The following is a 23,933-nucleotide window of genomic DNA, read 5'->3' on the forward strand; positions in this document are numbered from 1 at the left end:
TAATGGCAAACGTGGTCAATTAATATTAATGGAAAATAATGAAAATGTTTAATGAAAATGTTTATTAGAGGCTAAATAGACTTCTTGACTAGGATTGAAGCGATTCTGAAGCGCTCAGCAGTATTGGCATTTAAAAGGAGATTGACATTGCTTTTTCCACTTGAAAGTCAAGAAGGATTCGTCTGATATATGTTAAGTAAATTAAAAAATAAAATACAACAATGTCAGTATCTACTAAAATACCAAAAATGTGTATATTTTAAAATTAATAAAATAATTATAAAAAAGAAAAATAAATAAATAAATAAAAAAGTAAATAAATAAATAATTTAATGAATAATAAATGAATAATAATTAATAATAATATGAATAAATTACATAAAAAGACCTCAATTAAAAAAAAATAAAATAAATAAACAATAAAATAATTATAATAATAATTATGAAAAATAAATAGGAAATAATATAATGAAAATTAAATAATAGAGATACCTAATTTCAAATATTTTAATAAATATGAAATACATAAATAAATTAAATTAAATATATAAATGCATATGCATATAAATTAAAAAATTCTTTAAATAAAGTACTATAGTTATTATATGTAATATTTAATTATATATATATATATATATATATATATATATATATATATATATATATAAATATATATATATATATATATATATATATATATATATATATATATATATTGGCAGTCGAGTTTTCCAGGTTTCTCTAGACAAGATTTCATTAAAAGCGAATGCTCTTTCAAACTCTGTGCACGAAGGCGAGCGCAAATAAAACTTTATCTTTTTTAATATCGACTGGGGGAAGTTTGTAACGCGCGGGGCAGGGGGTGCCATATTTTTAGCAGCCACTGTTGAATTTGTATAAGCAACTAGCGTAAAGTTCGAAATATGCAAAGAAGCAACTGGCGCGCCAATTGGCCAGGGAATTAATGGAAGAAGGCGGACTGAGAATGGGGAAAGGGATCTGGCTGACTGGCTGACTGAAGTACAGTGTCTGTTCGAGTGAAAATAAATATGTATGTGTGTGTTAAAAGTTTAGTTAGCTGGGAGTTGGCTGTCGACTCAATATGAAATTTCAACTGTCCAAATTTTGTTGGTGCATCGATCTGCGTATTGGCTGCTTCCTGATTGTATTCTTCGACATCTTAATGCACGCGGTGCACATTGAGTTTGGCAATCGTAAGCGAATCGCATTCAAATCGACAGCACGAACGATCCTCATTAAAACTGAACAGTTCCACAGACGAGCTCTTCAACATCCTGAAGCCCTTCATCTATGTGACCCATTTCGTGGGCTGTCTGATGCTCTTCTACAGCGCCGCCGTCGTAAGCTCGCACCAAACTGAAATGAAATATTTATATATACATTTGTGTATATATGTATGTGTATTTGCTTTATGTATATATTTTTTTGCATTTGATTTGCAGCAAATTTCGCTGCTGATATTAGTTTACCTCACGACGGACGTACTCAAATTTCTGTTTTTCGTCATCTCGGCCTATGGCTGGGCCCAAAGCTGGCAGAATACGATATTTACCATCTGCATTCAAGCTATCAACATATGCGAGTATCTGATTTGTACCATCTCTCATGTGATCTCATCTCTTAGCTCTCTCTTACTCTTTTACTCTCTTTCTCTCTCATCTCTCTCTCTAATACTTTGCAGTGTTTAGCGTCTACTTCTGGCTAGTTGCGTACTCGTACTTCCGGCAATGTAGAGACAACCCTGTCGATACCTGAGCTCCAACATTTTCGGATCAAGTAAACTAAATTGATTTGGATTGTCTGGCGGCACTGCGCTCGCTCGCTTTGTTGATTGAGTGGCCTCCGAGCTCACCTGAGCTCAAGCCAAGTGAGCCCCGAGGCCGACTCGATCCAATAGGTGGCGTGCGCATCTCCACCCGCTCTCCAAAATATGTGAAAATTCACTGGCGAAGGCGTATAGTAATAATAAAAAAATAGAAAAACAAACAGCGATAATTGCATTGCTTTCTCATGAGTTCAGTTTAATATTCAGATGTTATCACAATTAATGGAGCGAATAGCAAAAACTTGTCGGGCCGGCAAAATCTTTTCTTTCTTTTCTTTTTGGTTTCAGCTTTACTGATGCCCTCGACACGCCGGCAGCTCCATGGCGGGCATGCTTGGCCAGGCTTAGCTTGTCTTCTGCTTCTGCTCCGGCCTCCGCTGGCTCTGCTGGTTCTGCTCTAGTGGCTGTGCCATTCTCAATCGGAGTCGTGCTCTGGGCCATGCGCTATTATCGCCAGCATGCGTATGCACACAAAGTATATAAACACATACCTAAAGCAATGCATGCTGAATTGCAAGAACGTCAGAAAGTCTTCCGACATTCTGAAGCGGTGAAGCAACAAATTTTGAAAAAGATTTTTTACAAATATCAACAAATATCTGAAGTTTGGCCCAGGACATCGAACAGAAAACACAAAACACAGCTAGACGAAAATATACGAGAGTTCTAAATTGAAAATAAGAACGCGTTGCAGTCGAGTTGGCCGTAAACGACTGCACAATACTCGTTCACCGGTCTACGAGAGTACAGCCCTTATTTGGTAGAGCTATTTCAATTTTCCCTTCTGGGACTTTTTCGATTTGTTAAGCTCTCTTTTGACAGCTGTATATATACATATGTATATAATTTTCGATAAATCAATCGTAGAGATCAGCAATAAATTGTTTCTGACATTTTCCGTTACAATGTTTACGGCTTTGCCACGCCTCTAGTGGGCGTAGGCATCTGAATATTTGGGGGTGCAGGATATTCATAAGTTTTAATGATCTCACATGAACACTTTTATCATTACAGGGTATTTTCCAACATGTTACACCCCAAAGAGGCACGCAAATTACTTGTGAATCATCCATAGAGGAGTTATACAATAACTCACTGATATAATTTTCAAGGTACTCGCTCTACAAATTAGGCGATATAAATATTGGTGGTTTGCCCCACCCTCTCCAGGTGTAGATACTTCCGTCTTACCTTATCTTAGATCTTAAGCTTTGAATCCATATGATCTCTAGGGGATCTTTGTAGTGCTCGAAAAGTATGGAAGATATAGATTGTCCTGCCGTGATAGGGCCCAGTGGGCGTAGATATTTTCGCCATATCTTTTGGATCTTGAGATATTTGCAATCTAAATACTAGCCAATCGAAATCTATCAGATCAAAGGGCAGGCTATCTGAGACACGGGAAATAGAGTTTTCGAATTCGCCACGCGCCTAGTGGGCATATCAATAGAGTCTTGACACATTATCAGACGTGATATATATTACCAATTTCAAGTTTTAAACAAAAACAAAAACAATTCTTGGTTTATTATTATTTTCCCATAAAAGTTTTCTTGTACTCAAAAGAGGTATCAGGGTATCCTTTTATAAAAAACTTGACATTACACTAAACTAAAAATAGAACAAACAAAAAAGTGGAAGTTGAGGCGAATGTTATAAAATTTTGGCAATTTCTTGGCAAATTTATGGCACTTGTGGGAGGAATAGACTCTTATGTTAGACTTGACTGCAGATAGCAGGACATTTAAAGAGTTTACGGCCACACACACACACAGAGTGAGAGAGAGAGGGAGAGAGAGAGAGAAGGAGAGTGAGAGGGACATGCATATGTACATGAGTTATCCTGCTTATCAGAGAGCGGCACACCTCTTCGCCTGCGAACGTTTACATAAATTCATAAAATTATTGCCCGTAATCAGCATTATGCATTTGGAAAAACCACAGCCAGACCGAGTGGTGGTGGTGGTGGTGGTGGTTGGGCTCTCGTTCTGGGGCCACATAATTACAGGGATCGTCTCAGCCCGTTCCAGTTACCAAGCTGCCTCTTCTTCTTAGTTGTTGTTGTTGTTGTTTTTTTCGACTGGTTCTGCTGCTCGCTTGATTTGCCAGCAACATTTTCTTTTTAATTATTTATATTTGGGGATTTTTAGCAGGCAGCGCACGATTCAAAGGCTTTGCAAGTTTCTCTCTCTGTGTGTGTGTGTGTGTGTATTGCTGGGGGGTGTTATTTGCATACATCAGTCTGATATGTATGATGCCTGCCTGTCGACTGCCGACTGCCGGCAATATCTTTTTATGCTCTTTTGCCATGTACAAACACGTATATGCATATAAGGCGCTGCCAGCAGCCAGCCCTACACACACACACACACACACACATACACATACACATATCTCCCTTGCCCACCCCAGCATTGCCTCGTGTTTTATTAGGCATGTTAATTAAAAGACATGAAATGAAAATAATTAAAAATATGTATAAAAATACACACACACACACACACATGCATATATACATACATGTGCGCCTCACACACACACACGTACACACACTCAGGTTACGCCTTTTTAGATCAGAGCGCTCATAGACTTGCCGCCTTGGCTTAGCTAGCTAAAGTCTAAGACTCTAAGACTCTAAGTACTCAACACTTTACACCTTCTGTCCGCCCTGCTGCCTGCCACGCCCAGCTCTCCACAAGTTTGACTGTGCTGGAAATTTTTATCGCCTTATTAACTCATTGCTGCGGTGTCAATTTACAACAATGGCAAACAAGAGCAGCGCAGCTGCTTGTAAAACAATAGCAAGTCGAGCCACCCAACCACCCAACCACCCAACCACCCAGTCCAGCCCACAGCTACGCAATCAGCCAACAAAGTGCCAGAGCCCCACTTGCCACTCGCTCCATTGTCTGCGATTTTTGGTTGCGTAGGTGTCGAAAAAACCAAGTGCCAGCCGACCCACCCGAACCACCCAACCCACCCGAACCACCCGAACCCAGCCAGCCAACGTGGACCATCTTAAGTGTTGCTAATAACGCCTACAACTAAGTAAAGCAGCTGCCGGGGGTTTCGCTACGCCTGGAGAAGGGGGCGAGGCGGAGGCGGGGGCGGTGGGCTGTGCGAGGGGCGACACTTTTAAGAAATTGCAAAGTTTTCCATCTAACAAAAGGCGCAACTGGCAGAGGCGAGCGAGGTGGTGCGGGTGGTGCGAGTGGGGCGGGGTCGCACTCACCAACAACAATACTTTGATGCGATTTTGCGGATATTAGGTGTTAATTTTTCAAAGTACCTACCCACTCCCAATTAGCAGCCACTCCCCCTACTCCCCCCACTGCCCCCCACCCCCCACTCTAGGCATTGCCATGGCTTCTGCAGCCTTTTGTAATTTTAACTGCTTTTGGTTAACAGTTTTACGCATTGCCAACTGCCATGGGCGCCCACTTGGCACACGCTCGCTTTGTGGATGACATCGATATCACATGGCTGGGCATAGACGTCGCCCCCGAGGAGCTCCACTCCTTGCATTGTTGCCGACAGGCCGTCGAGTCATCGATGGCAAAAGTTTTGGCCAAGTTTTTCCTGGCTTGCGTTTTTTATGCGCTTTAATTGCCCCCCAGGGCATGCAGCGCAGCCGCTCGGGAGGTTTGTCAACGGGCATTGAGTTAGTGGCAGCTCCTGCTGCTGCTCCGGCTCCTGCTGACTGGCAGCACCTCCAGCTCGCCGCTGCCATTTATTGAGCATTTGAGCCTTTCATCGATGCTTTTTGGCCAAAATTATTTGGCTCATTTTAATTATTATAACCGCTAAGTACAGGCAGCAGCAGCAGGAGCAGGAGCAGGAGCAGCAGCAGGAGTTGGGTGTGCTACACAAAATTTAACTGTTATGTCGAGTCGAGCCATGAGCATGAATGGAAATGGGAATGGGAATGGAAATGGGAATGGGCGAGGCAATGTGCTTGGCGTTTCGCTACATTGTTCGAAAAGGCCCATTGTCATTTTCCCCGAGAAAAGCTGAGCTCGTTGCCAAAGCTGATTAGTAAGTAGCAAGTAGTAGGCCGTACAATATGTAGCTCAGCTGGCGGGGCTCTCGTCATCAATTGTCATTCGACTGTTTTACAATACACAGCACAGAGCACAATATTAAATAGAAATTTCAGTTTTCATTTCATTTTTTTTGACCAAACACCGTCAGCTGATTTTAAATTTTTATTATATATATATATTTTTTTTGTCATGTAGCTTGGCTGCTACAATGTGCATCTATTCCTATATTGTTATCATTATCGTCGTTCTGGTGATTATCGGAATTATTTTGCTGCACGCTCTCAAGGTCGAATAGGAATGTCGCAAATCGGTGTTTTCAGGTAAGTACGTAAGGGCATTACGGCTTTACAATATCTTCTAGTTTCGTTGCTTAAACTGCATTGCGTGAGCTGGTTATTGGCTGAATTGCAGTGTTGGTAAACGACGTAACGTCGTGCAACTAAAATTGCCTTGCGGCTGTGTTTTGTTGCGGCAGTGCTGGGCAACGATTTGCAGCCGCAATTATTGTGGCCATACATACTACTAGTGTTGACTAACGACTTATTTGACTGTGCTTGAGATTCTCTTGCAAAAGTGCTGGCACAACAATTGGGGATTAGAAGCAACATTGGAAAGCGACTTATGACTGTAGATGCAATTGACTTGCAGCAGTGTTGGAAAAACTGCCTAGCAGCACTGTTAGGCAACACTAGTAAACTGTAACTGTTGTGACCATCAGGTAGTGCTCTAGAATAAGTTGTTGCAATGTTATACATTGCAGTCCACTAATAGCATATGATGACAGGGATTGATGTCAGTGTTGGTGAATAGCAAATAGATCTTGACGGCAGTTTTGCGCAACGATTTTTAGTTGTCATTTATATTATCTTTAGACTTGAATATCAAATTGTACTTGATCATTGTTATAGTCTGTTGTCAGTGTTGGTAAACAGCAATTAGTTGATATTGATATAGCAGGACAACAGTTTTGGGCAAGGAATTGCAGCTGTCTTTCATATCTCTCGTCTTGAATATCAAAGTGTATATGATCATTGATGTAGTATGTTGTCAGTGTTGGTAAACAGCAATTAGTTAGTATAGAAATGGCTTCATAGCAGCTTTGGGCAGCGATTTTTAGCTGTTTCGTATATCAGATTTTGGATATAATATTGTCAGCTGTATTTGTAGAGAAGACTCTAGACTCTAAGAATCTCACTCTTTTTCTACGTATTCATGAATTTTCCTTGAACTTCTTCCCCAACAAGATCCTAGCCCCACACCTCTTCATTTATATATCCATTACATATAGAAAGTATCTTTCGTTTTTGAAGATATTGTCGCCTTCGACTGGCCGCAGCTTCGATGCGAGCTACGGCCTGCCGTGCAGTTCATTAAACAATTATAATTAGATAGCAACAGCAGCTGCTACGGCTGGCTGGGCTTGCCGGTGGCGTATGAGTAATAATATTAATAAGCCGTCTTATTTGGCCGCCGCACGTAGACAATGTAAAACAACACGGCGTATGCGTAATTTTCTTGTCGTTATTATTTTACGGGCCAGCGAGCGAGCAGAGCGCCAAGCACTTGCTCCGAGTCCTGCTGCTCGTCTGTGCTGGAGTTGCCCTTGGTCTTATCAGCTGGCAGCTGAAGGCGTGCTCTGCCAGCAAACAGGAGAAAGGGGGTGCAGGAGGAGGAGTAAGCGAAGTGGGAGCAACCCACTCGCGCAACTCGAGCAACTCGACAGCCAGCGAAACTTTTTGGGCGTCGACGTTGGCTGCGTCTTGGATTTATGCGCTTGAATTTCACACCTTATTGCGTTGTTGCTGCTGGCGGCCTTAAAACAATTAGCGACGGTATTTTATTTTATTTATTTATAGTCGACTTTCTTTTCATCGGCATCCGCCAGCCAGTGGCCCGCCAGCGGCGCGAGCAACCCAAGCCGCATTCCAATCCATTCCGGCTCCGAGCGGAGTCTGGCCGCGGTTGTTGTCTTAATTGGTTGTGCTCGCTCAATGGTTTGTGTCTAGGCTGACAGTGCGTGTGAATGCATTTTGCATGGCTCGGATTCAAACTCTCTCTCTCTCTCACTCTCTTACTCTCTCGTGCTGCACCTCCCCCTCTCTCTGTGTTCAAGTTGCAATGGCCATTAACTTGGCTTGGCTTAAGCCCACCTGGCCGGGCGTGGCGCCTGTTGGTTGGTCTCTCGCTAGCCCATAAAACTAAAATAATAGCCGCATAACATTTTATCTACCGCAGTAATAAATATTCAGTTAATTATAGCGAGCAACAACAGAGCGCGAGCACAATTGGGAAAGCCAGCGAGAGACAAAGAGATAGAGAGAGAGAGAGAGAGAGATAGACGGGAGAGGGGAAATATCACATCATAACATATGCTAAGCTCATGGGCGAGAAATAGGAGAAGCAACAGCGGAGGGCGCAGGGAGAATCAGAATGTTAGTCATTCTTATAGAGAAAAGCTGAGAAGAGAGGGCGCCAGATGGGGTAGGAGAGAGGAGAGTGTAGGAAAGAGAAAAGGAGAATATGATAAGATAGATAATAGATAGATAAGATAGATAAGCTAGAGAGAAAGAGAGATGGACTGAGTCAGAGTGAGAGATAGAGAGAGTGAGACAGACAGACAGGAAGAGGCAAAGTGAGAGATAGAAGAATAGAGAAAAAGTGAGCAAGAGAGAGAGAGAGAGAGAGAGAAAGAGAGAGAGATAGAGTGAGCGAGTAAGACAAAGAGATATGGGGAGAGATAATGAGGCAGCAAAGAGAGAGACAGACAGATAGAGAAAAAGACAAAGTGAGAGCCTGAAGGAGAGAAAGGCAGAGTGAGCGAGACAGGGAAACAGACGTAGTGAGGTATACATAAGCAAATAGGGTAGAAAGCAAGGTAGAGAAAACGAACGGCAGTTGGAAGCAGTTAGGAGGACAATCAGGAAGCGCAAGAACGAGGGACAACGAATAATCAGAGGGTGAGAGAGAGAGAGAAAGGGGATAGTTTCTCTACTGAAGTAATGCCAATCTTTCAAAGAAAGTGAAACTGAAAAAAAAGTAGCAAAAGAAAGGCAGAGACAACGAGAGGAGAACTTTTGGACAGTGAGAAACAAGGGGAATCCATAAAACTATATATAGATCATCTCTTTGCTGTGCTGCACTGAGTGCGAAATAGAAATAGCGTTGATTATCTTCAGCTCCAATTGGAATTAGTTAACCTAAAGCCATCCACTAATGGTGTAACTAAGCTAGTCGCTAGCTTTGTCAGTTAATGCTGAGTAATAACTTATTTGGATCGTTTTGCGGGCTCGACAAATTACGAAAAATATTAGATGGAACTACTAAGTGAATGGCATTCAAATGGCTGTCACATGGTTAAATTAAGATTTAATCACATTTCGAGCAGTCGAGCCGAACTGGAAATAATATAAAAAATATATGTAAAAATATATATAAATATGAATACTTATATATAATAGCCATCGGACTGATTGAACGAGTGCGATAATTAATAATTGTCGCTCACACATTTTCACACTACACTTGAATCTCTCTCACTCTAACTCTCCCTCTCTTCCTCTGTCTCTTTTCATTTAGCATTTCGACATGGAACACTGGCCAAACGCGTCGCCCGCTTATAAGCAAAACGCGTGGTGGCATGGCACTACATTTCTCGACTCGAAACAAAGCTGTGGAGATGCGTCTAAGCCTAACCCACCTCATGAGCCTATTCCTGCTGCTGATCTGCGGCCAGGCGCTAGTGGTAAGTGTGAAGAGTGTATATACAAATATTCCAAGACTGCAGCTACTCAACCATCTCTCTCTCTCTCTCTCTCTCTCTCGCCAGACCGCCCGACCACAGAATCCATGCGGTCCACCGCCCAGTGGATATCCGCCTCGTGGACCGCCGCCGTCGGGTCCACCACCTGATGACCGCTGCCCACCACCAACGTCGACTACCGTCGCCTCGGGCTAAGCGAGAAGCGCAAATTTTCGGACTGCAATCAACACGGCCAAAATCTCGTTTCGCGTGCTTCTTTTATATATGTATATACACACACAAACATACAAACATACATACATATATATATATATATATATATATATATATTCACACATGCCATATATATGTATATACATATATATGTACATAATATGTGCATGTGCATAGATTCTATCATCAACAACCTCAACAGTCAATCTGTTGAATGTCACACTTGAAATAAATTTTGAAAGTCTTAAAATCCAACGAAAACATTCTGATTGGGAATCTAATTGGATTTGCCATGCAGCGGGCGTGATCTGCACAGCGCCATCTATGTGTCAATTGCTGTGCGGTTGAACTGCGCCCCAGCCCTTGAGCATTGAGTGTGCAAACGTTGCTATTTGAATGCCCCGCGGTGTGGATAGACATCAATTTGAATGGAATGTGAGGAAGCAATACCTTCAAGAGCAGCTCGTGATATATTGATCCCTTAGACTTGTAAATCTATGATGGAATAATTGATTAATTTTGAGATTGATTTGAGATTGAGAGAGAAAGAGAGAGGGAGATTGTTTAAATAGACAGCAGACTGTCATTAAGCTTGAGTTAAGGGGTTTTCAGTGCTAGGCCAGCTCAGCCCACTTCAGCTCAGTGATCTCTTGGCTTCACTTGAGAAGCTGAAACTTTTCATAAATATATGAAATAATAATCGATCAATGAGTGAGCAGGAGTTGGCAATGGAGAGATGGGGGAAGCTAGAGAGAGGGAGAGGCAGAGAGTTTGAATAGTCAGCAACTGCCATTAGGTTTAAGTAAAGGATTTCACAGTCCAACCCGCTCCAGCTCAATCCCCTTGCGTCCGCCCCCCCCTGCACTCCGTTCCAGCTCCTGCTGCAGCTGCCGTCCAGCTGAGTGCTCATTTAATTTGCCGTTCAATTCCACATTCGTTTCGGGTGTTGAATTTTTAATCACGCACACGCCTGACCCCTGCCAAACTGGAGCAATGGGCTAAAGGAGTAGGCGGGGGGAAGAAGTGGAGCAGCAAAGGAGGGAAGGAGTGAAGGAGTCTGGTGTATAGAGCGCTCTCAGCTCTTGGCTTCAATTGAATATGCAAGCCAAGCGAGACTGAGTCTGGCCACCAAAAACTATGCAGCACACACACACACACACACAAACACCAACACACACACACACAGATGAAACAGGTCAACTCAATTTGGTCAGTCGCAAGTGGAGTTCGTTCCGCCCACAAAGCAATCCAGTGGAGCGCCCAACGCTTTAAGTTTAGCTCATTAAATAATATCCTTTGCCGGCTGCTGGCGCTGCTGGGGCAGTTGGGGCAGTTGGGCACGGCCATGGACATGGGCAGGACACGGGCAGGACACGGACGTCGCTTATCAAAATGTTGCCTGTCGAACGGGCTGGGTTTTTGTGTGGCGGGGCGAGGGGCGAGGGGCGAGGAGTGGGGGCTAGCTGGTGGGTGGCTTCTTTGGGACATGGCTGATGTGGCGCAGTCGATGCGTTTGGCCTCTGAACTGCGGCACTTTTTGGTCAGTCCACGTGCTGGTCAACAGCACACGCTCGCCCCCCTGCCAATGCCCCTAACCCCACCCCCAGTGTGTGTGTGGCACTTGCTGGGACAGTTTTGTGCAAAACGCTTTTAAATATTAAAATCCATGACGATTTCCAACGGAACATTTTCGCCATATAATTTTGTAGTTGGTTCGAGCTGCCCGCCGCAGAGGGGAGCGCGGACTGAGGGGGCTGTCTGGGTGGTTGGGTGGTTGGGTGGCTGGGTGTCTGCCGCCCGTTGCGCATATTGAATTTATTTAATTAAGGGTTCCATGTGCCACACACAGAGAGAGTGAGAGAGAGAGAGAGAGAGAGACAGAACTAGTTCTGTATGTGACTCTCAGCTCGATGACTTCATTTTCAAAAGTATGCAACGATTTCTATTTCTATTTTCATTTTTCTACTGCTGCTGTACAATAATTTGCACAATTTCGGTGTGAGTGGATCCCTTGGCAGAGCCCCGCCACCCCCACCCCTCCTGCTCCATTACACTACGTGTCCATAGCTCTGCATAGTTTTTGAGTTGCGGCCATGGAACGAGCTGCTGTCGCTTTGTGTTGTTGTAATTATGAAATGAATTGAAAGGAATGAAGAAGAGAGAGAGAGAGAGAGAGAGAGAGAGAGAGAGAGAGAGAGAGAGGGCGAGTGAGCGAGTCTAGCTGTATAATTAATAGATGCTCTGGCGACACCCAAATCAAATGGGCTTCCAAATAATCGGCCACGAAAACCGCTAATACGCCAACATTGGCCAACATTGGCTAACAGTGGCGACTGCCGTTGAAAAAAAAAAAAATAATAGAAAAAAGCCTGAAAAGCGCGACCAAAAATCAACACACAAAATACACAAACAACAACAGCATGTGGCATGTGGCATGCGGCATGGGGCATGTTCGTGTGGCATGCGCCGTGTGGCAAATTTGGCTAACGCAGTCAGCTAACATATGTGTGGGTGTGACTGTGTGAGTGTGTCTGTGTGTGTATGGGTGTGTGTGCATGTGTGCAGTTAATGTTGATCAATGCACTCGCTCACTCTATCGCTCTCTCTCACTCACTCCCTCACTATGAAGTGCTTTCAATAAGGTGTAGATAGTAACAGACTGTGTCTATAAATATTCTACAAGGATTTGGTATATATGATATCATATAAAATATTATACATATATGTATATAATATTATACTAATACATTTATCTGCCCGCTAAAAGGAAAATTTCATTAATATGTAAAGTATTTTCCTTGACGAAATTCGTCAGACATTTTCGTAAAAATTTTCCTCGTTCGCTCGTAGATATTTTAAATAAAAAAAAAATTTTTTTTTAAATAATTTTAATAATAATTCTTAATTTATTTATTTAAAATAAAAATAATTGGAAAAAAATAATATTAATAATAATTTCAATTCTTAATATATTTATTTAATATAAAACTAACAGAAAAAAATTTCAATTCCTAATGCAAATCGAAATTTATTGTCATTGAAATAATTTTTTATTTTATTTTCATTTTTTGCAAACAATATTGAAATTAAATAAAATTATTTAAGGATTTTTCATTGTCTTAGAGTAGTGACGATTTCTTTGTCAAGTTGATCTGTGATGGGGTCAAATAAGGCATAGATATATACCCTTACCTTGCTTACATTACATTTAAAACGAACTAAAGGCAATTATTCTTTAAATATATATTAAAAATACTCATTTCTTAAATATATAATTCATCATTATCCTCTTCTACTTAAACATAATATTTTATAAAATGGAATTTAATATACATATGTATATAAAAAATATATATATTTATATTTTTTTTTATTAAATTGTATTTTTATAAATCTATATTTTCAAAGGAGATATAATTAATCTTTAATGATTGCATTAAATATTACAATTAAATAAATATATTTACTATATATTCCAAATATATTCTTGCAGTCTCTCCTTCTCTCTCCCCCCCAATCATGATCATCATCACCGTCTGCTTTCGCCTTTCTTTGAGTGCAATTTCCTTGCAGTCGCAGCGAAAGTGTGCCTGGGGGCGGTGGCATGCGAGTAGGCGTGGCTGCCATTACAAATGGAGGCTGTGAACAGTTTTTGGAGCTGTTTCGGAGTGGACGCCAAACAATCATGGACATCAGACAGGGTGGGGCGGGGCGGGGCAGCTGCCTCGAATGTGTGTTGCAAGGAGCCCACACGAAGTGCGGCAGGCAGAGATGCGACATTGTGAGCGGGGCGGGGCGGGGGACGGCACGCACTTTCGCTGCGAGGCAACGCGACGCGACGCGACGCGACGACGTCAAAAAGTTTGTTTTGACAAATGATGTTGCTGACATTTCGTGTCCCCTCACAGACTCTGTCCAGCTGTCTGTCCAGCTGTCTATCTGTTTGTGTGGGTCTGTCTGTGTGTGTGTGTTTGCTGGTCCTTTGGCTATGCAGAACCTGCATCATTTGGTGTCCTTGGCCTCGCATGCCACATGTGTGCCACGGACGCCCGCGTTGCCTAATGAACTTTTGTGATGCGCCTCCTCGACAATTGACGGGCGAAAATTATGACAACACAGGGAGGGAGGGAAAGGAAGGGACAGAGATATGTAGCAGTCCATAATCATTTTGCAATCAGTTTGCGGCTCAACAAGTTGCGCTTAGCGCAATGAGAACTGAACAAGAAGAAGAATAAAGTAAGACAAATGTAAAATTAATATAAAAAAAAAAAAAAATAATTAGAAGTAAATGCAATATAAAATGGAATAAAATTTTATGAAAATATATCACACAATTAATTTATATATAAATATAAATAAAAATTAATTTAAATTATTCATAAATATTTCATTGAATCGTTTCATATTCACATTTCAATTCCATTTCCATATGCATACACAACGAAACAACAACAACAGCAAGAGAAAGCGCTCAAATCAACTCACTCCACTCGCTCGCCCAGTCAAACCTGTCGCTGCTACAGTTGAGCCACTCGCCCGTCGCTAGCCACTCAAGAGCGCCGAGCCGTTCAGCTCACTCTCTCACTCTCACTCAATTGCTCCGCTCGCGCAACGAACGTTTTCGAAAACTGGGGAAATCGTTCGACATTGAGCGAGTTCGAAAGTCGCGTGTGTGCAGCAGCACAGCGAACGCGCTCAATGAGGGGCAAGGCAGCTTGAGTGCAAACGAGACGGCGACTGGGCTGGACGAGTGCGTGAGCAAGACAGCAACAGCAACAGCAGCAGCAGCAGCTGAGTGCGCCGTTCGTTGCTCGCACTCACTCAAACTGGCAGCAGGGGGCAGGGCCTGGGCACCGAGCGGACAGCCGATTTCATCAAATCCGTTAGTTCCAAATGCAAATGGCGGCGCCGCTGCTCAGAGCGCCAGCTCTATCAATCAAAATATGTTGAATATAATATTTGATTTCAATTCAAATTCAATATTAATAATTTTTACTTTTATTATAATTTATTGTTTTAATATATTTCATTAAAATTAAAATATATTTATACTAAATTTATTTTTATTATGCAACAATTTTTTAGATTTTTTTTATTTATTTTTTTATTTATTTTTTTTTTGTATCTATATATTTTTTTTGCATTTCTTTCATCTGTTTTGGCTTCAAGGCTTATCGCATTCGCTAGCCTCAAGATCAAATTTAGCGACAAGTGCGTGGCTCTGTGGCTCTGTGGCTGGGCTGCATTGTATGCAAATGCGGTGGCAAGTACATTTGTGGTGCGTGCCACGGGCAACTGTGGCAACTTGTAAACGATTATCAATTTGTCATAAATGGATGGGGCTGCCGCTGATAGATGTTGCTTGGGCCCGGCCAAGGCAATTGGCCAAAAATGTGCATCTGCTCGCCGCGATAGGCCTACAAGAGAGTCGACAACACTCCCGGTGGTTGAGTGGCTCGGTGGGTGAGCGGTGTTTGGGGGGAGTGCCACTGGCAGGGCCACCAAAAATGGGTCAAACAGCGGGAGAGTGAGAGAGGGATAGAGAGATGGCGCATGGGGGCAAACGCATCGTATCATCGCTTCTGCTGCCGCTCCTGCTGCCGCTCCTGCTCCTGCTCCTGCTGCTGCTGCTGTTTGGCCCCTTGTAGATGTTAATCGCATTTGATTTAAATACAACTTTGGCTAATTTATGTCGGCGACTGTCAACGCTCTGCCGTCTTCTCTGCCCACTTCCTGCTCCATTGGCTCCATTGTCCTAGTCGCATTCGCCGCATTTGGCAGCCCTGGCACACGACTCGATCCCAACGGCGAGCGAAAGGTCAGCGCTGCCCGCCACAGTCCACTATGCGAGGCACACAGATTGGCCCGGGCCTAGGTATCGGTCAAGCGGACTGGTCAAAGACCGCTGCACGACCAGCAGATACCCTGTACAGCTGTGAACTGTGCTTGAGTTGAGCCTGAGCTGATCGTGAGTTTGAGCGGCGGCTATTCAAACTCTAAGATATTTTATTCTCTTGCCCAATGTGCTTCGTTATTATTATATTGGTATACATACATACATATATTATTGTATTAAATATTTATTTCATTATTTACTTCTTATAGTATATTATAATATATCTATATTTTTTTTTTATAATATAAATAACGATCTTTATTTTTTAATGTTAATTTATATGATTTCAAGAAGACTTCTTTTAACTTCTGCTTTTGTAATATATGTAGATAAATTCTTGATCAAGTCGATGAGCTGACTGGATCTTGCTATTATCTGTCATCCCGCCCATCCTTGCGTTTGTCCGTTAATTTATCCATTAGTCTGCTCTGTCTTCTGTCTGCACGTTTTCCTACCACTTCTCTAGCTGTCTGCCCATCTGTCCGTTCACCTATCCTTCAATCTGACTGTCTTTGTCTATCCGGTTATCCGTCCGGCTAACCATACGTACATACATATATCTATCTTATGAACGTTCTTCCGCTTTTCTGTCCGTTCGTTTATCTATCTGTTCTTTCGTATATCCGTTCTTCCATCTGTCTGTTCTTCCATCTATCTGTCCGTTCTTCCATCTGCCCGTACAACTTCCTGTCTGTCCGTACATCTATCTGTCTGTCTTTCTATGACTGTGTCCCAATGTCTTTTTGTTCATCCGCTTGTCCGTCCGTCCGTTTAGTTACGCGTTTGCTTTCGTTTCTTTCCATTTATCTGTCCTTCTGTTCGAGTCTAAATGAAACTGGATAATTGACATTAGACAAAAGTTAAATTAGATTTTATTATAAATAAATGATAAATTCATATTCACATTTGGGGAGTACTTCAAGAAGAAAGTGGAATACCCAAAGTGGAGATCGATATTGGAAGCACAAGAGCCAGGGTATCTCACAGTCAGCTATGCTCGACTTACATACGTCGTTCTCTTCGATATTTCGATATTCATTTACGCAAGAGTCTTAAGCATAGACTCCACATATTGATTGGCATATCCAGTAGTCTTCGACTTCTCGTTTCTCTCAGTGCACAATTAAAGGGCCTGAGACCCTTTGGTTAATCTAAAGGCAAATGTGATGTAAACTGAGTTTAGGTCGAGTGCGCGCCAAATAAACAGCCGCAAATATGTCGAAAACAATAAATTTGCAAAAGGATGCCAAACACACACACACATAGAGAGAGAAAGAGAGAGAAGCTGGCGACTCGCAATGGCATTTTGCATAGTTGGAGGCGTTTTAGATGAAAGGATTCGTCTGGGTCCTGCGTTGCCACAGGCAAATCTTCAGCCAAATATTTGCCGCGACGCGCACTTTATTATTATCCTTTTATTATCAATGAAAATACGCCCACACAGACAGACGTAGAGAGAGAGAGAGAGAGAGAGAGTGAGGGAGTGGGGAGGGGGGTAAGGGAAACCGCACTAAAACAAACAAAAAACTAGCCGCATGCATTGGAGCGCGCTGATTATTATTATCCAAGGCTGAGTGGTCCAAAAAAGGGACGCAGCAGACATACATACATACATACATAGAAATTACACATATGTACAACACACACACACACACACACACACACACGCACACAGTCAGTCAGTCTTGCTGAGCTATTGAATTAATGCGCTGCACAAGTGATGCTCACACAACTCTTCCATTAATCGCACCTTTTCAGACACACACACACACACACATGTATATACCACACATACACATCTCCACCTTTTCCTTTCTCCTTTCGTCTGCCACACACTTCAAATCAAAGCTGGCTAAATGTGAACGTGCAAATCAACTTCTTTCCAGCAACTCAATTGAGCCACCCGCACGCCCCCCCGCTACCACCCACCACCCACCACTCACTGCCCCTGCTCTTCGCCTCTTATTTATTGAAGCATAGCTTGCCATTTGCTCTAGCTGTGCGTGAGTTGGGCTCGCGCCGAACTATCGAATGCATTTGACAGCTGCTTTTCATATTTGGCGGCGTTTCACATATTTCATTTGTTTTACCAGAAAGCTCAAGGGGTGGGAAGGGAGTGGTGGAGATTACAGAGTGGTGCCATTGTGAGAATTTGAAAATTTTAATATGTTAAAATATGATTCATATACGAGTTCATTCAATTGAATTGAAAAGCTTTATTATTGTTAGAGTATCCCATGACATCTATCAGGGAGACAACAGTTACGATCCTCAAATTGAAGTGGAATTTATAATGGATAATGCATTATATATAACTATTAACTAAATGCATCTTATTGAATGTACAGTAGAGTCCGGTTACAACGACTCCGCTTATAGATTCTGTACGGTTATTGCGACGAAAACTCTGCTCGCCAGACAGACTTTTATGGGTAAACTCATACGGTTATAGAGTCTCCCGGGTATAGCAATGGTCCCTTGAGGTCCATATATCGTTATATCGGGATTCTAGAGTATATGGTAAACATGAGCTCATATTGTGGGAAACTAATAATCGTATTAGGCCAATAAGAGAGTCGACGGAAATAGCACTATGGTTATCTAGCAATGGATATGCAGTAGAGGCTGGTTATAACCATCTAGACACTGTCTTAATAGCCGTAACTCGCCATAGCCATAGAAGTTTACTCATATAAGATTGTCTGGGAACCAAAGCTATCATCGCAATAGCAGTACGTACTCTATGAGCGCAAGCGTTATAACCGGTTCCTGCTGCATGTACATCTATCGATGCCTAATCGATGGCGATGAGGCTGTCGATAGTTGGCGGTCTTGCGCTGCTCTTGAAGAGTCAGAAGAAGAAGAACGAGGGGCATTAGCTGCGGATATATTGTTACCTAAAGAAGAAAATAAAGTACTAAATCCAAGAGGGGGTTGAGTGGGGTGTGACACGCCCTTAAAGTTTTTTCAGACTCAGCTAATAGTTTGAAATGAAAAATTTTCAGATCATCACCAAATACACGTTGCTAATAAGCAAATCACTTAGCCTCCCCTCCTCCCCCTTCTCAACAACCTCATTACGCCTCTGACTAGATAGCTAAGCTGTTTTTTCTGATTTTTCGGTGCTTAGAGCGTAACTTTTATTAGATAAATCTGCTACAGAAAGTCTAGAAAGCTAACCATGAGATCTAGCAGTGCCCCCAGCTACACCCCCAGCTCCAGCTCCAACACCAGCCCCAGGTACAGCTGCGGTCCCAGCCCCAGCTCCAGCTCGAACCCTTGGCTAATCAGTGCATTTCGTGCTCGGGTCGCCAAAATCAAATTGCAACACTCCTGCTAAATTGTTGTACAAATAGATGTGAGTGCGCAGCACTCGAGTGCGCCAGCAGCAGGTGGACAAAGGCAGCCAGCGAGAGAGAGAGAGAGGGAGAGAGGGGGGTAGGGACGGTAACCCATGTAGACTCTAAGCTCATGTAAGTCCGCAGGACGCGTTCGCGATTTGTGCATTACATTTGAGGTCTCGGTTTTGGGTTTTGGGCTTTGGCAGCTGAATGCAACTGTAACTGGAGAGAAGCGAGAATAAAAAAAGCAAAAATGATAATAACGCGGCCTGAAAGTATGCAGCGCACGTTTGACAGGCAGACAAACAGAACAGCGCAGCGAAGAATAGAAGAGAAGAGGGGAAGAAGAGGAGAGGAGAGGTGAGGCGAGAGAGCTGTGTTTGACAAAAAAGCGCAGCCGAGTGAGGCCAGAGTGGGGCTGGCTGGCTGACAGGTGAGGCTCGAGTGGGCTAACACACACACACACAGACAGAGAGACAGACACACGCATACAGGCCACTGCCTGACCGAAAGTGCTTGAGCGAGAGCCAGGCAAAAGGTGTCCTGGGCAAGGACAGGCTAATGTTATTTTTATATTACGCGCAACAACAGCAGCAGCAACAACAGCAGCAGCAACAACAACGATGGCAGCTACTTGGAAAAGGGCCGCCCTTTGTTTTTGGCCATGCATGTGTTTAATTTTAATGAAATTAACGCGTGTAATGGCAGCCACGCCCCCGCAAAGTACAGCAGCAGCAACAGCAACAACAAGAGGAAGAACAAAACACACAAAACTAGAAAGGAGATATACAGCGAGTCCTTGTTGGCCTTTTCTATTGCTGCTAATCTGCAGTCGCTGTCGCTGTCGCTGCTGTCAGTCCGTCCGTCCGTCCGTCCACGTCTTTTGATGTATGTCATGCATGGCTCATACGCAGCGTGGGCGGTGGGCGGCAAACGTGTTAAATGTTAATTAAAAAGCAGCCGCTGCAACTGCTACAATTGCGGACGGTGCGTGGCAGCAGACGCAGCCAGCTGTCGGCCGGCTGCAAGAAGCGGCTTAAAAAAGCTGCACATAAACACGCCTAATTAAGGACGCGGCTCGCTCGCCTTTAACTTGGCCCGCGACGGCGCTTAATTGGCCAGCGCTCTTTTTGCCAAACAGACAGTGCAGACAGAGAGACAGAGAGACGGCAGCACACACAAAGTGGTAAACAAACGAACAGGTTAACAAGCAACACACACAATGAGAGTGAGAGAGAGAGAGGGAGATGGAGGAGGGGCTGGTAGAGGCAGAGGCACCGCCACGCAGCTTCAACCGCAGGCCGGACCAAATCGTTTCGCCTCCGGCCAGCCAAATAAAATGTCATCTTAAAAATATAATTTTCGCGTATTTTTCTTTGCCGCTCCGCTGTTTGCTGCCGCCCTTCCGCTCGGCTGTGTCGCGGTCTTTGCTGCACAAGAAAAGATTTGCCAGCGGTCGCATGTGTGAGCCGACGCGTTGTCCTTGCTGTCCCGGTGCCACACGGCCTCAGCTGGGCTTTACAGTTGCATATAGCTCTACCTTTGTCTCTGCTGCTGTCTCTGCCTCTACCTCTGACTCTTCTTCTGCCTCTACCTCTGGCTCTACCTTAGTCTCTGCTCCTGTCTCTGCCTTTGCTTCTGCCTCTACCTCTGACTCTACCACTGCTTCTACCACTGCCTCTACCTCTACCACTGACCCTACCACTGCGCCTATTTCTGCTCCTATTTCTGCCTCTACCACTGCCTCTACCACAGCCGCTACTTTTACTTATTTATTTATTTATACATATTTTTTTGGCTAAACAAATTCAAGTGCTGCAGGCGCTACACTTGGGAGTAGATGCATTTGGATTGCTCCAAGTCAAGCGTGATTAGAATATGTATATAAATATATTATTGATATTATATATATATATTATTGACTTCAGCTGTGCCTCTACCTAACAAAACTTTCTATGATTGATAAGCTTAGTCTGTTAATTGTTTGGCAATTCCATGTTTCTATCCACTGAAGCTAATCCTCGATCATCGCTTTCTCCTCACTCCCCCCTCGCTCTACCAATCCCCTCCCGTTCATCTTCTGGGGTCACTCAATTTGTGGAAATGCCGCATCTTGCACACTACACACACACACCTGCCTGCTGCCTGGGCTTAGGGTCTAGTTAACACAAAGCAGTAGTAGAAGAAGAAGAAGAAGTAACCACTGCGAGAAAAAAAGAGAAAAGCATTGCCACAACGCGCGCCTTGTTGGTGGTCGGAGATAAACGCATAAATGACGAGCTGAAATCTTTTTGCTGCGGCATTTTCTTGAAGCTCAGCCTCCTGCCCACACCTGCCGCGCCCATTCCGGCGGCCGCCAATGTTAAAAAGCATTTTTTTGTTAAGCCTTTCAGAAAAAACGTCGCTTACCGCGGGCACAGGAGACAGCCAGAGCTGGAGGCTGGGAGCTGGGAGCTGGGAGCTGGGAGCAGGAAGCTGGAAGCTGGGGGCATGTGTAAAAATTATAAGAATTTCAGCTCTCAAGTTCTTTACGTGTGTGTGTGTGTGTGTGTGTGTGGTTTTGGCCCCAACTGCAGCTTCCTCTAGATTTTTTTTCACTCTCATCTGCTTTTTTTTTTAGCATTTGCAAAATATGCATGATGTGTTTTTTTGTACCTTCTCTCGCGCCAGGTTCCTTTTCTTTGCAGCTGCTGTATTTATTTTATTAAGAATGTGTAAATTTCTACTTTATGCAAAAGCAGCGGCCGCGACTTCTTAGCATTTTTGCCCATTTCACAAGCCAAACAAAAAAAAAAAAGCCCGAAAACAAAACAGGAATATGTATGAAAACAGCGTGAGAGAGAAGGAGAGGGGGAGGGGGGAGTAAGGGGGTGGGAGAGAAATGCCAAATGCCTGCGGAGCAATGCGTTTGATGCCGCACGGCGACATGGCTTAAAGGCCGGCGTTAAAGCCCTGGACGGGCCAGGACATGTGGCTGCTCCGCTCCGTCCGGCTGCTGGCACTAGATCTTGAGCCATTAATCGCATTGGTGTTTATTTAGCTTGTAATTACATTCATTTATTTACTTATTGACTGTGTCGACGTCGACATCGCCGTCGCCGTCTCCGACTCTCCCCAAAATAACTAACAATATTCAGCCGCCTCCTGGCCAGGCTCGCCTCGTCCTGGACTCTGACCTAGAGTAAGCCGCAAGGCGAGCGTGGCCAACCCCCATTAAAAGCCAATATCTTTGAGCTGCCTGCCAGCGAAATAAGAAAAAATGTCTTTGAATGACTGACAATCAATTTGGCCAGCCGCTGGGCCAGAGGAGGAGTGGACTGAGGGCAGGACAGTCGAGCTCTCGGTCTCGTGTCGCCTTAACGAACGTTGAAAATTACTTTGACATAAGTTAATTAATCTTTGGCGCGCAAAGTTCGTGTTTGAAATATTGCATAGCTCCGCAGAGGCTAAACAAAAATGTTTGCCGAACCACAAGGCGCGCCGCCAGCCGCCAACCGCCAGGAAGTGAGCACCACTAAGCACCCAGAAAGCCAGCCAACTGACTGACTGACTGAGTGAGTGACTGTCCTGGTCCGTCCTGGTCTGGAGGGTCTGTCCGACATGAATGAAATATTTGTCAATGAGTATTGCTAATTTACAAGTTTGATTTGTGCCAACTTCACTTCCTGCAGATAGGACAGGTCTCACTCTGCCGTTGTCTGGACCCTGTTCGCCAGACCTTGAGAAATTGCCAAGGCATTCTTTTGGCTAGCCGTACATAAATAAAATTAAACACACTAACGTGTGCCCATGCACAAAACTTTTACCTTGCGCCCTCGCTCTCCCTCTTGCTCCCGCTCTCGCCCTGTGCTTGTCCGGCCTAAAACTGATTAGCTTAGCTGAGACTTTGACTTGGTCTTAGGCATAACAAATTGTCGAGCAACTGCACTTGAATATTCCAGCAGCTGATCTCCTTGTGAGGATCTAAACTAAATTAAGTTTACTTTAATGGTTCAACTTGATTTTGCTCTTTGCTTAGACACCAACAAAGACGTTCGACATTGTAGCAGTTAGTCGTAACAACCTCTTGAGTAGGAGCAAAACTCAGAGTGACTCTTGACGGATGAAATTTCGATATATGACATGATCTGATATCCCATGTCGAAAGATTTCCCAGGTTTATAATCCGGATCTCCGTTCTTCTCAGGCCAATAATTCGTATAATCCTATTGAACCGAAGGGTCCTATGTAAACTGATGAAGCTTGAATATATGATTTGATCAGATTTCCCGGATCTATAACTCGGTTCTCCACAGGCCAAAAAATCGTGTTATCCCATTGAGTAGAAGTTAAATTCCGACTGTTTCTAGATGAACTGCTGAAGCATCTATGATAAGATTCCAGATCCCAGATATACAACCCGGATCTCCTCAGGACAATAATTCGTATGATCCTATTGCACAGGCGGGTCCTAGTTAAGCGGATGAAGTCTCTATATGAAGTTTCCAAAAGGTCTACAATCTGGATCCCAGATCTCAGGTTTATAATACAGATTTCCGATTTCCTCTGGCTAATAATTCGTATGATCATAAGCTAATGAAGTTTCTATATATAAATATATGTGATATGATCCGATTTTCCGAATTTCGGTTCTCCTTAGGTCAAGAATTTGTATTGTCCTATTCTTTAGCAGTTAAGTTCCGACTGTCTCTAGATAAGCTGCTAAAGTTATTTCACATGCCCCGATCAGACTTATTTAAGCTTCGCATATCCTCGGACTGCCCACTTCACAGGAAAATCAATCAAATCCTGGTCGCTTTACCCCCGCCAGAGTAAGCCATAAACGTAATGCTAT

The 23,933-nt window shown here is 43.4% G+C and overlaps 3 protein-coding genes across 4 annotated transcripts; 2 read left to right on the forward strand and 1 right to left on the reverse strand.

The window, feature by feature from the left end:
* Window positions 1-1,012: 1,012 nt before the first annotated feature.
* Window positions 1,013-1,977, forward strand: LOC108656008 (uncharacterized). 2 transcript variants are annotated; one of them, XM_018107864.3, is made up of 4 exons: window positions 1,029-1,214; window positions 1,279-1,361; window positions 1,464-1,599; window positions 1,703-1,977. In XM_018107864.3, the coding sequence occupies exons 1-4, from the start codon at window positions 1,103-1,105 to the stop codon at window positions 1,774-1,776; spliced, it is 405 nt and encodes a 134-aa protein (XP_017963353.1). In that variant the 5' UTR covers window positions 1,029-1,102; the 3' UTR covers window positions 1,777-1,977. The 2 variants fall into 2 exon arrangements, 1 of the variants encoding a protein (XP_017963353.1); XR_003980650.2 differs by lacking the exon at window positions 1,703-1,977 and having other exon boundaries at window positions 1,013-1,214; window positions 1,271-1,361; window positions 1,464-1,524.
* A 39-nt stretch (window positions 1,978-2,016) lies between these two features.
* On the reverse strand, window positions 2,017-2,474 carry LOC149090660 (uncharacterized). The gene has a single exon (XM_089264085.1). The coding sequence runs from the start codon at window positions 2,385-2,387 to the stop codon at window positions 2,262-2,264; it is 126 nt and encodes a 41-aa protein (XP_089120211.1). The 5' UTR covers window positions 2,388-2,474; the 3' UTR covers window positions 2,017-2,261.
* A 3,503-nt stretch (window positions 2,475-5,977) lies between these two features.
* Window positions 5,978-10,123, forward strand: LOC108656009 (uncharacterized). The gene is made up of 3 exons (XM_018107866.2): window positions 5,978-6,209; window positions 9,466-9,631; window positions 9,716-10,123. The coding sequence occupies exons 1-3, from the start codon at window positions 6,187-6,189 to the stop codon at window positions 9,842-9,844; spliced, it is 318 nt and encodes a 105-aa protein (XP_017963355.1). The 5' UTR covers window positions 5,978-6,186; the 3' UTR covers window positions 9,845-10,123.
* The last annotated feature ends 13,810 nt before the right edge of the window (window positions 10,124-23,933 follow it).

The sequence above is a fragment of the Drosophila navojoa genome, chromosome X (genome assembly GCF_054131105.1).
Source record: "Drosophila navojoa isolate 15081-1374.11 chromosome X, UAZ_NAV_1.0, whole genome shotgun sequence".
Lineage (NCBI taxonomy): Eukaryota > Metazoa > Arthropoda > Insecta > Diptera > Drosophilidae > Drosophila > Drosophila navojoa.

What these genes read in the sequence shown, in the direction of transcription:
- LOC108656008 (XM_018107864.3), top strand. Translation starts at nt 1,103, where the DNA reads ATGAAATTTCAACTGTCCAAATTTTGTTGGTGCATCGATCTGCGTATT. An exon ending in GCACATTGAGTTTGGCAATC is followed by an intron (nt 1,215 to 1,278) that starts GTAAGCGAATCG and finishes ACAGTTCCACAG; the next exon opens with ACGAGCTCTTCAACATCCTG. An exon ending in TCTTCTACAGCGCCGCCGTC is followed by an intron (nt 1,362 to 1,463) that starts GTAAGCTCGCAC and finishes TTTGATTTGCAG; the next exon opens with CAAATTTCGCTGCTGATATT.
- LOC149090660 (XM_089264085.1), bottom strand. Translation starts at nt 2,387, where the DNA reads ATGTCGGAAGACTTTCTGACGTTCTTGCAATTCAGCATGCATTGCTTT.
- LOC108656009 (XM_018107866.2), top strand. Translation starts at nt 6,187, where the DNA reads ATGTCGCAAATCGGTGTTTTCAG. An exon ending in TCGCAAATCGGTGTTTTCAG is followed by an intron (nt 6,210 to 9,465) that starts GTAAGTACGTAA and finishes CTTTTCATTTAG; the next exon opens with CATTTCGACATGGAACACTG. An exon ending in TCTGCGGCCAGGCGCTAGTG is followed by an intron (nt 9,632 to 9,715) that starts GTAAGTGTGAAG and finishes CTCTCTCGCCAG; the next exon opens with ACCGCCCGACCACAGAATCC.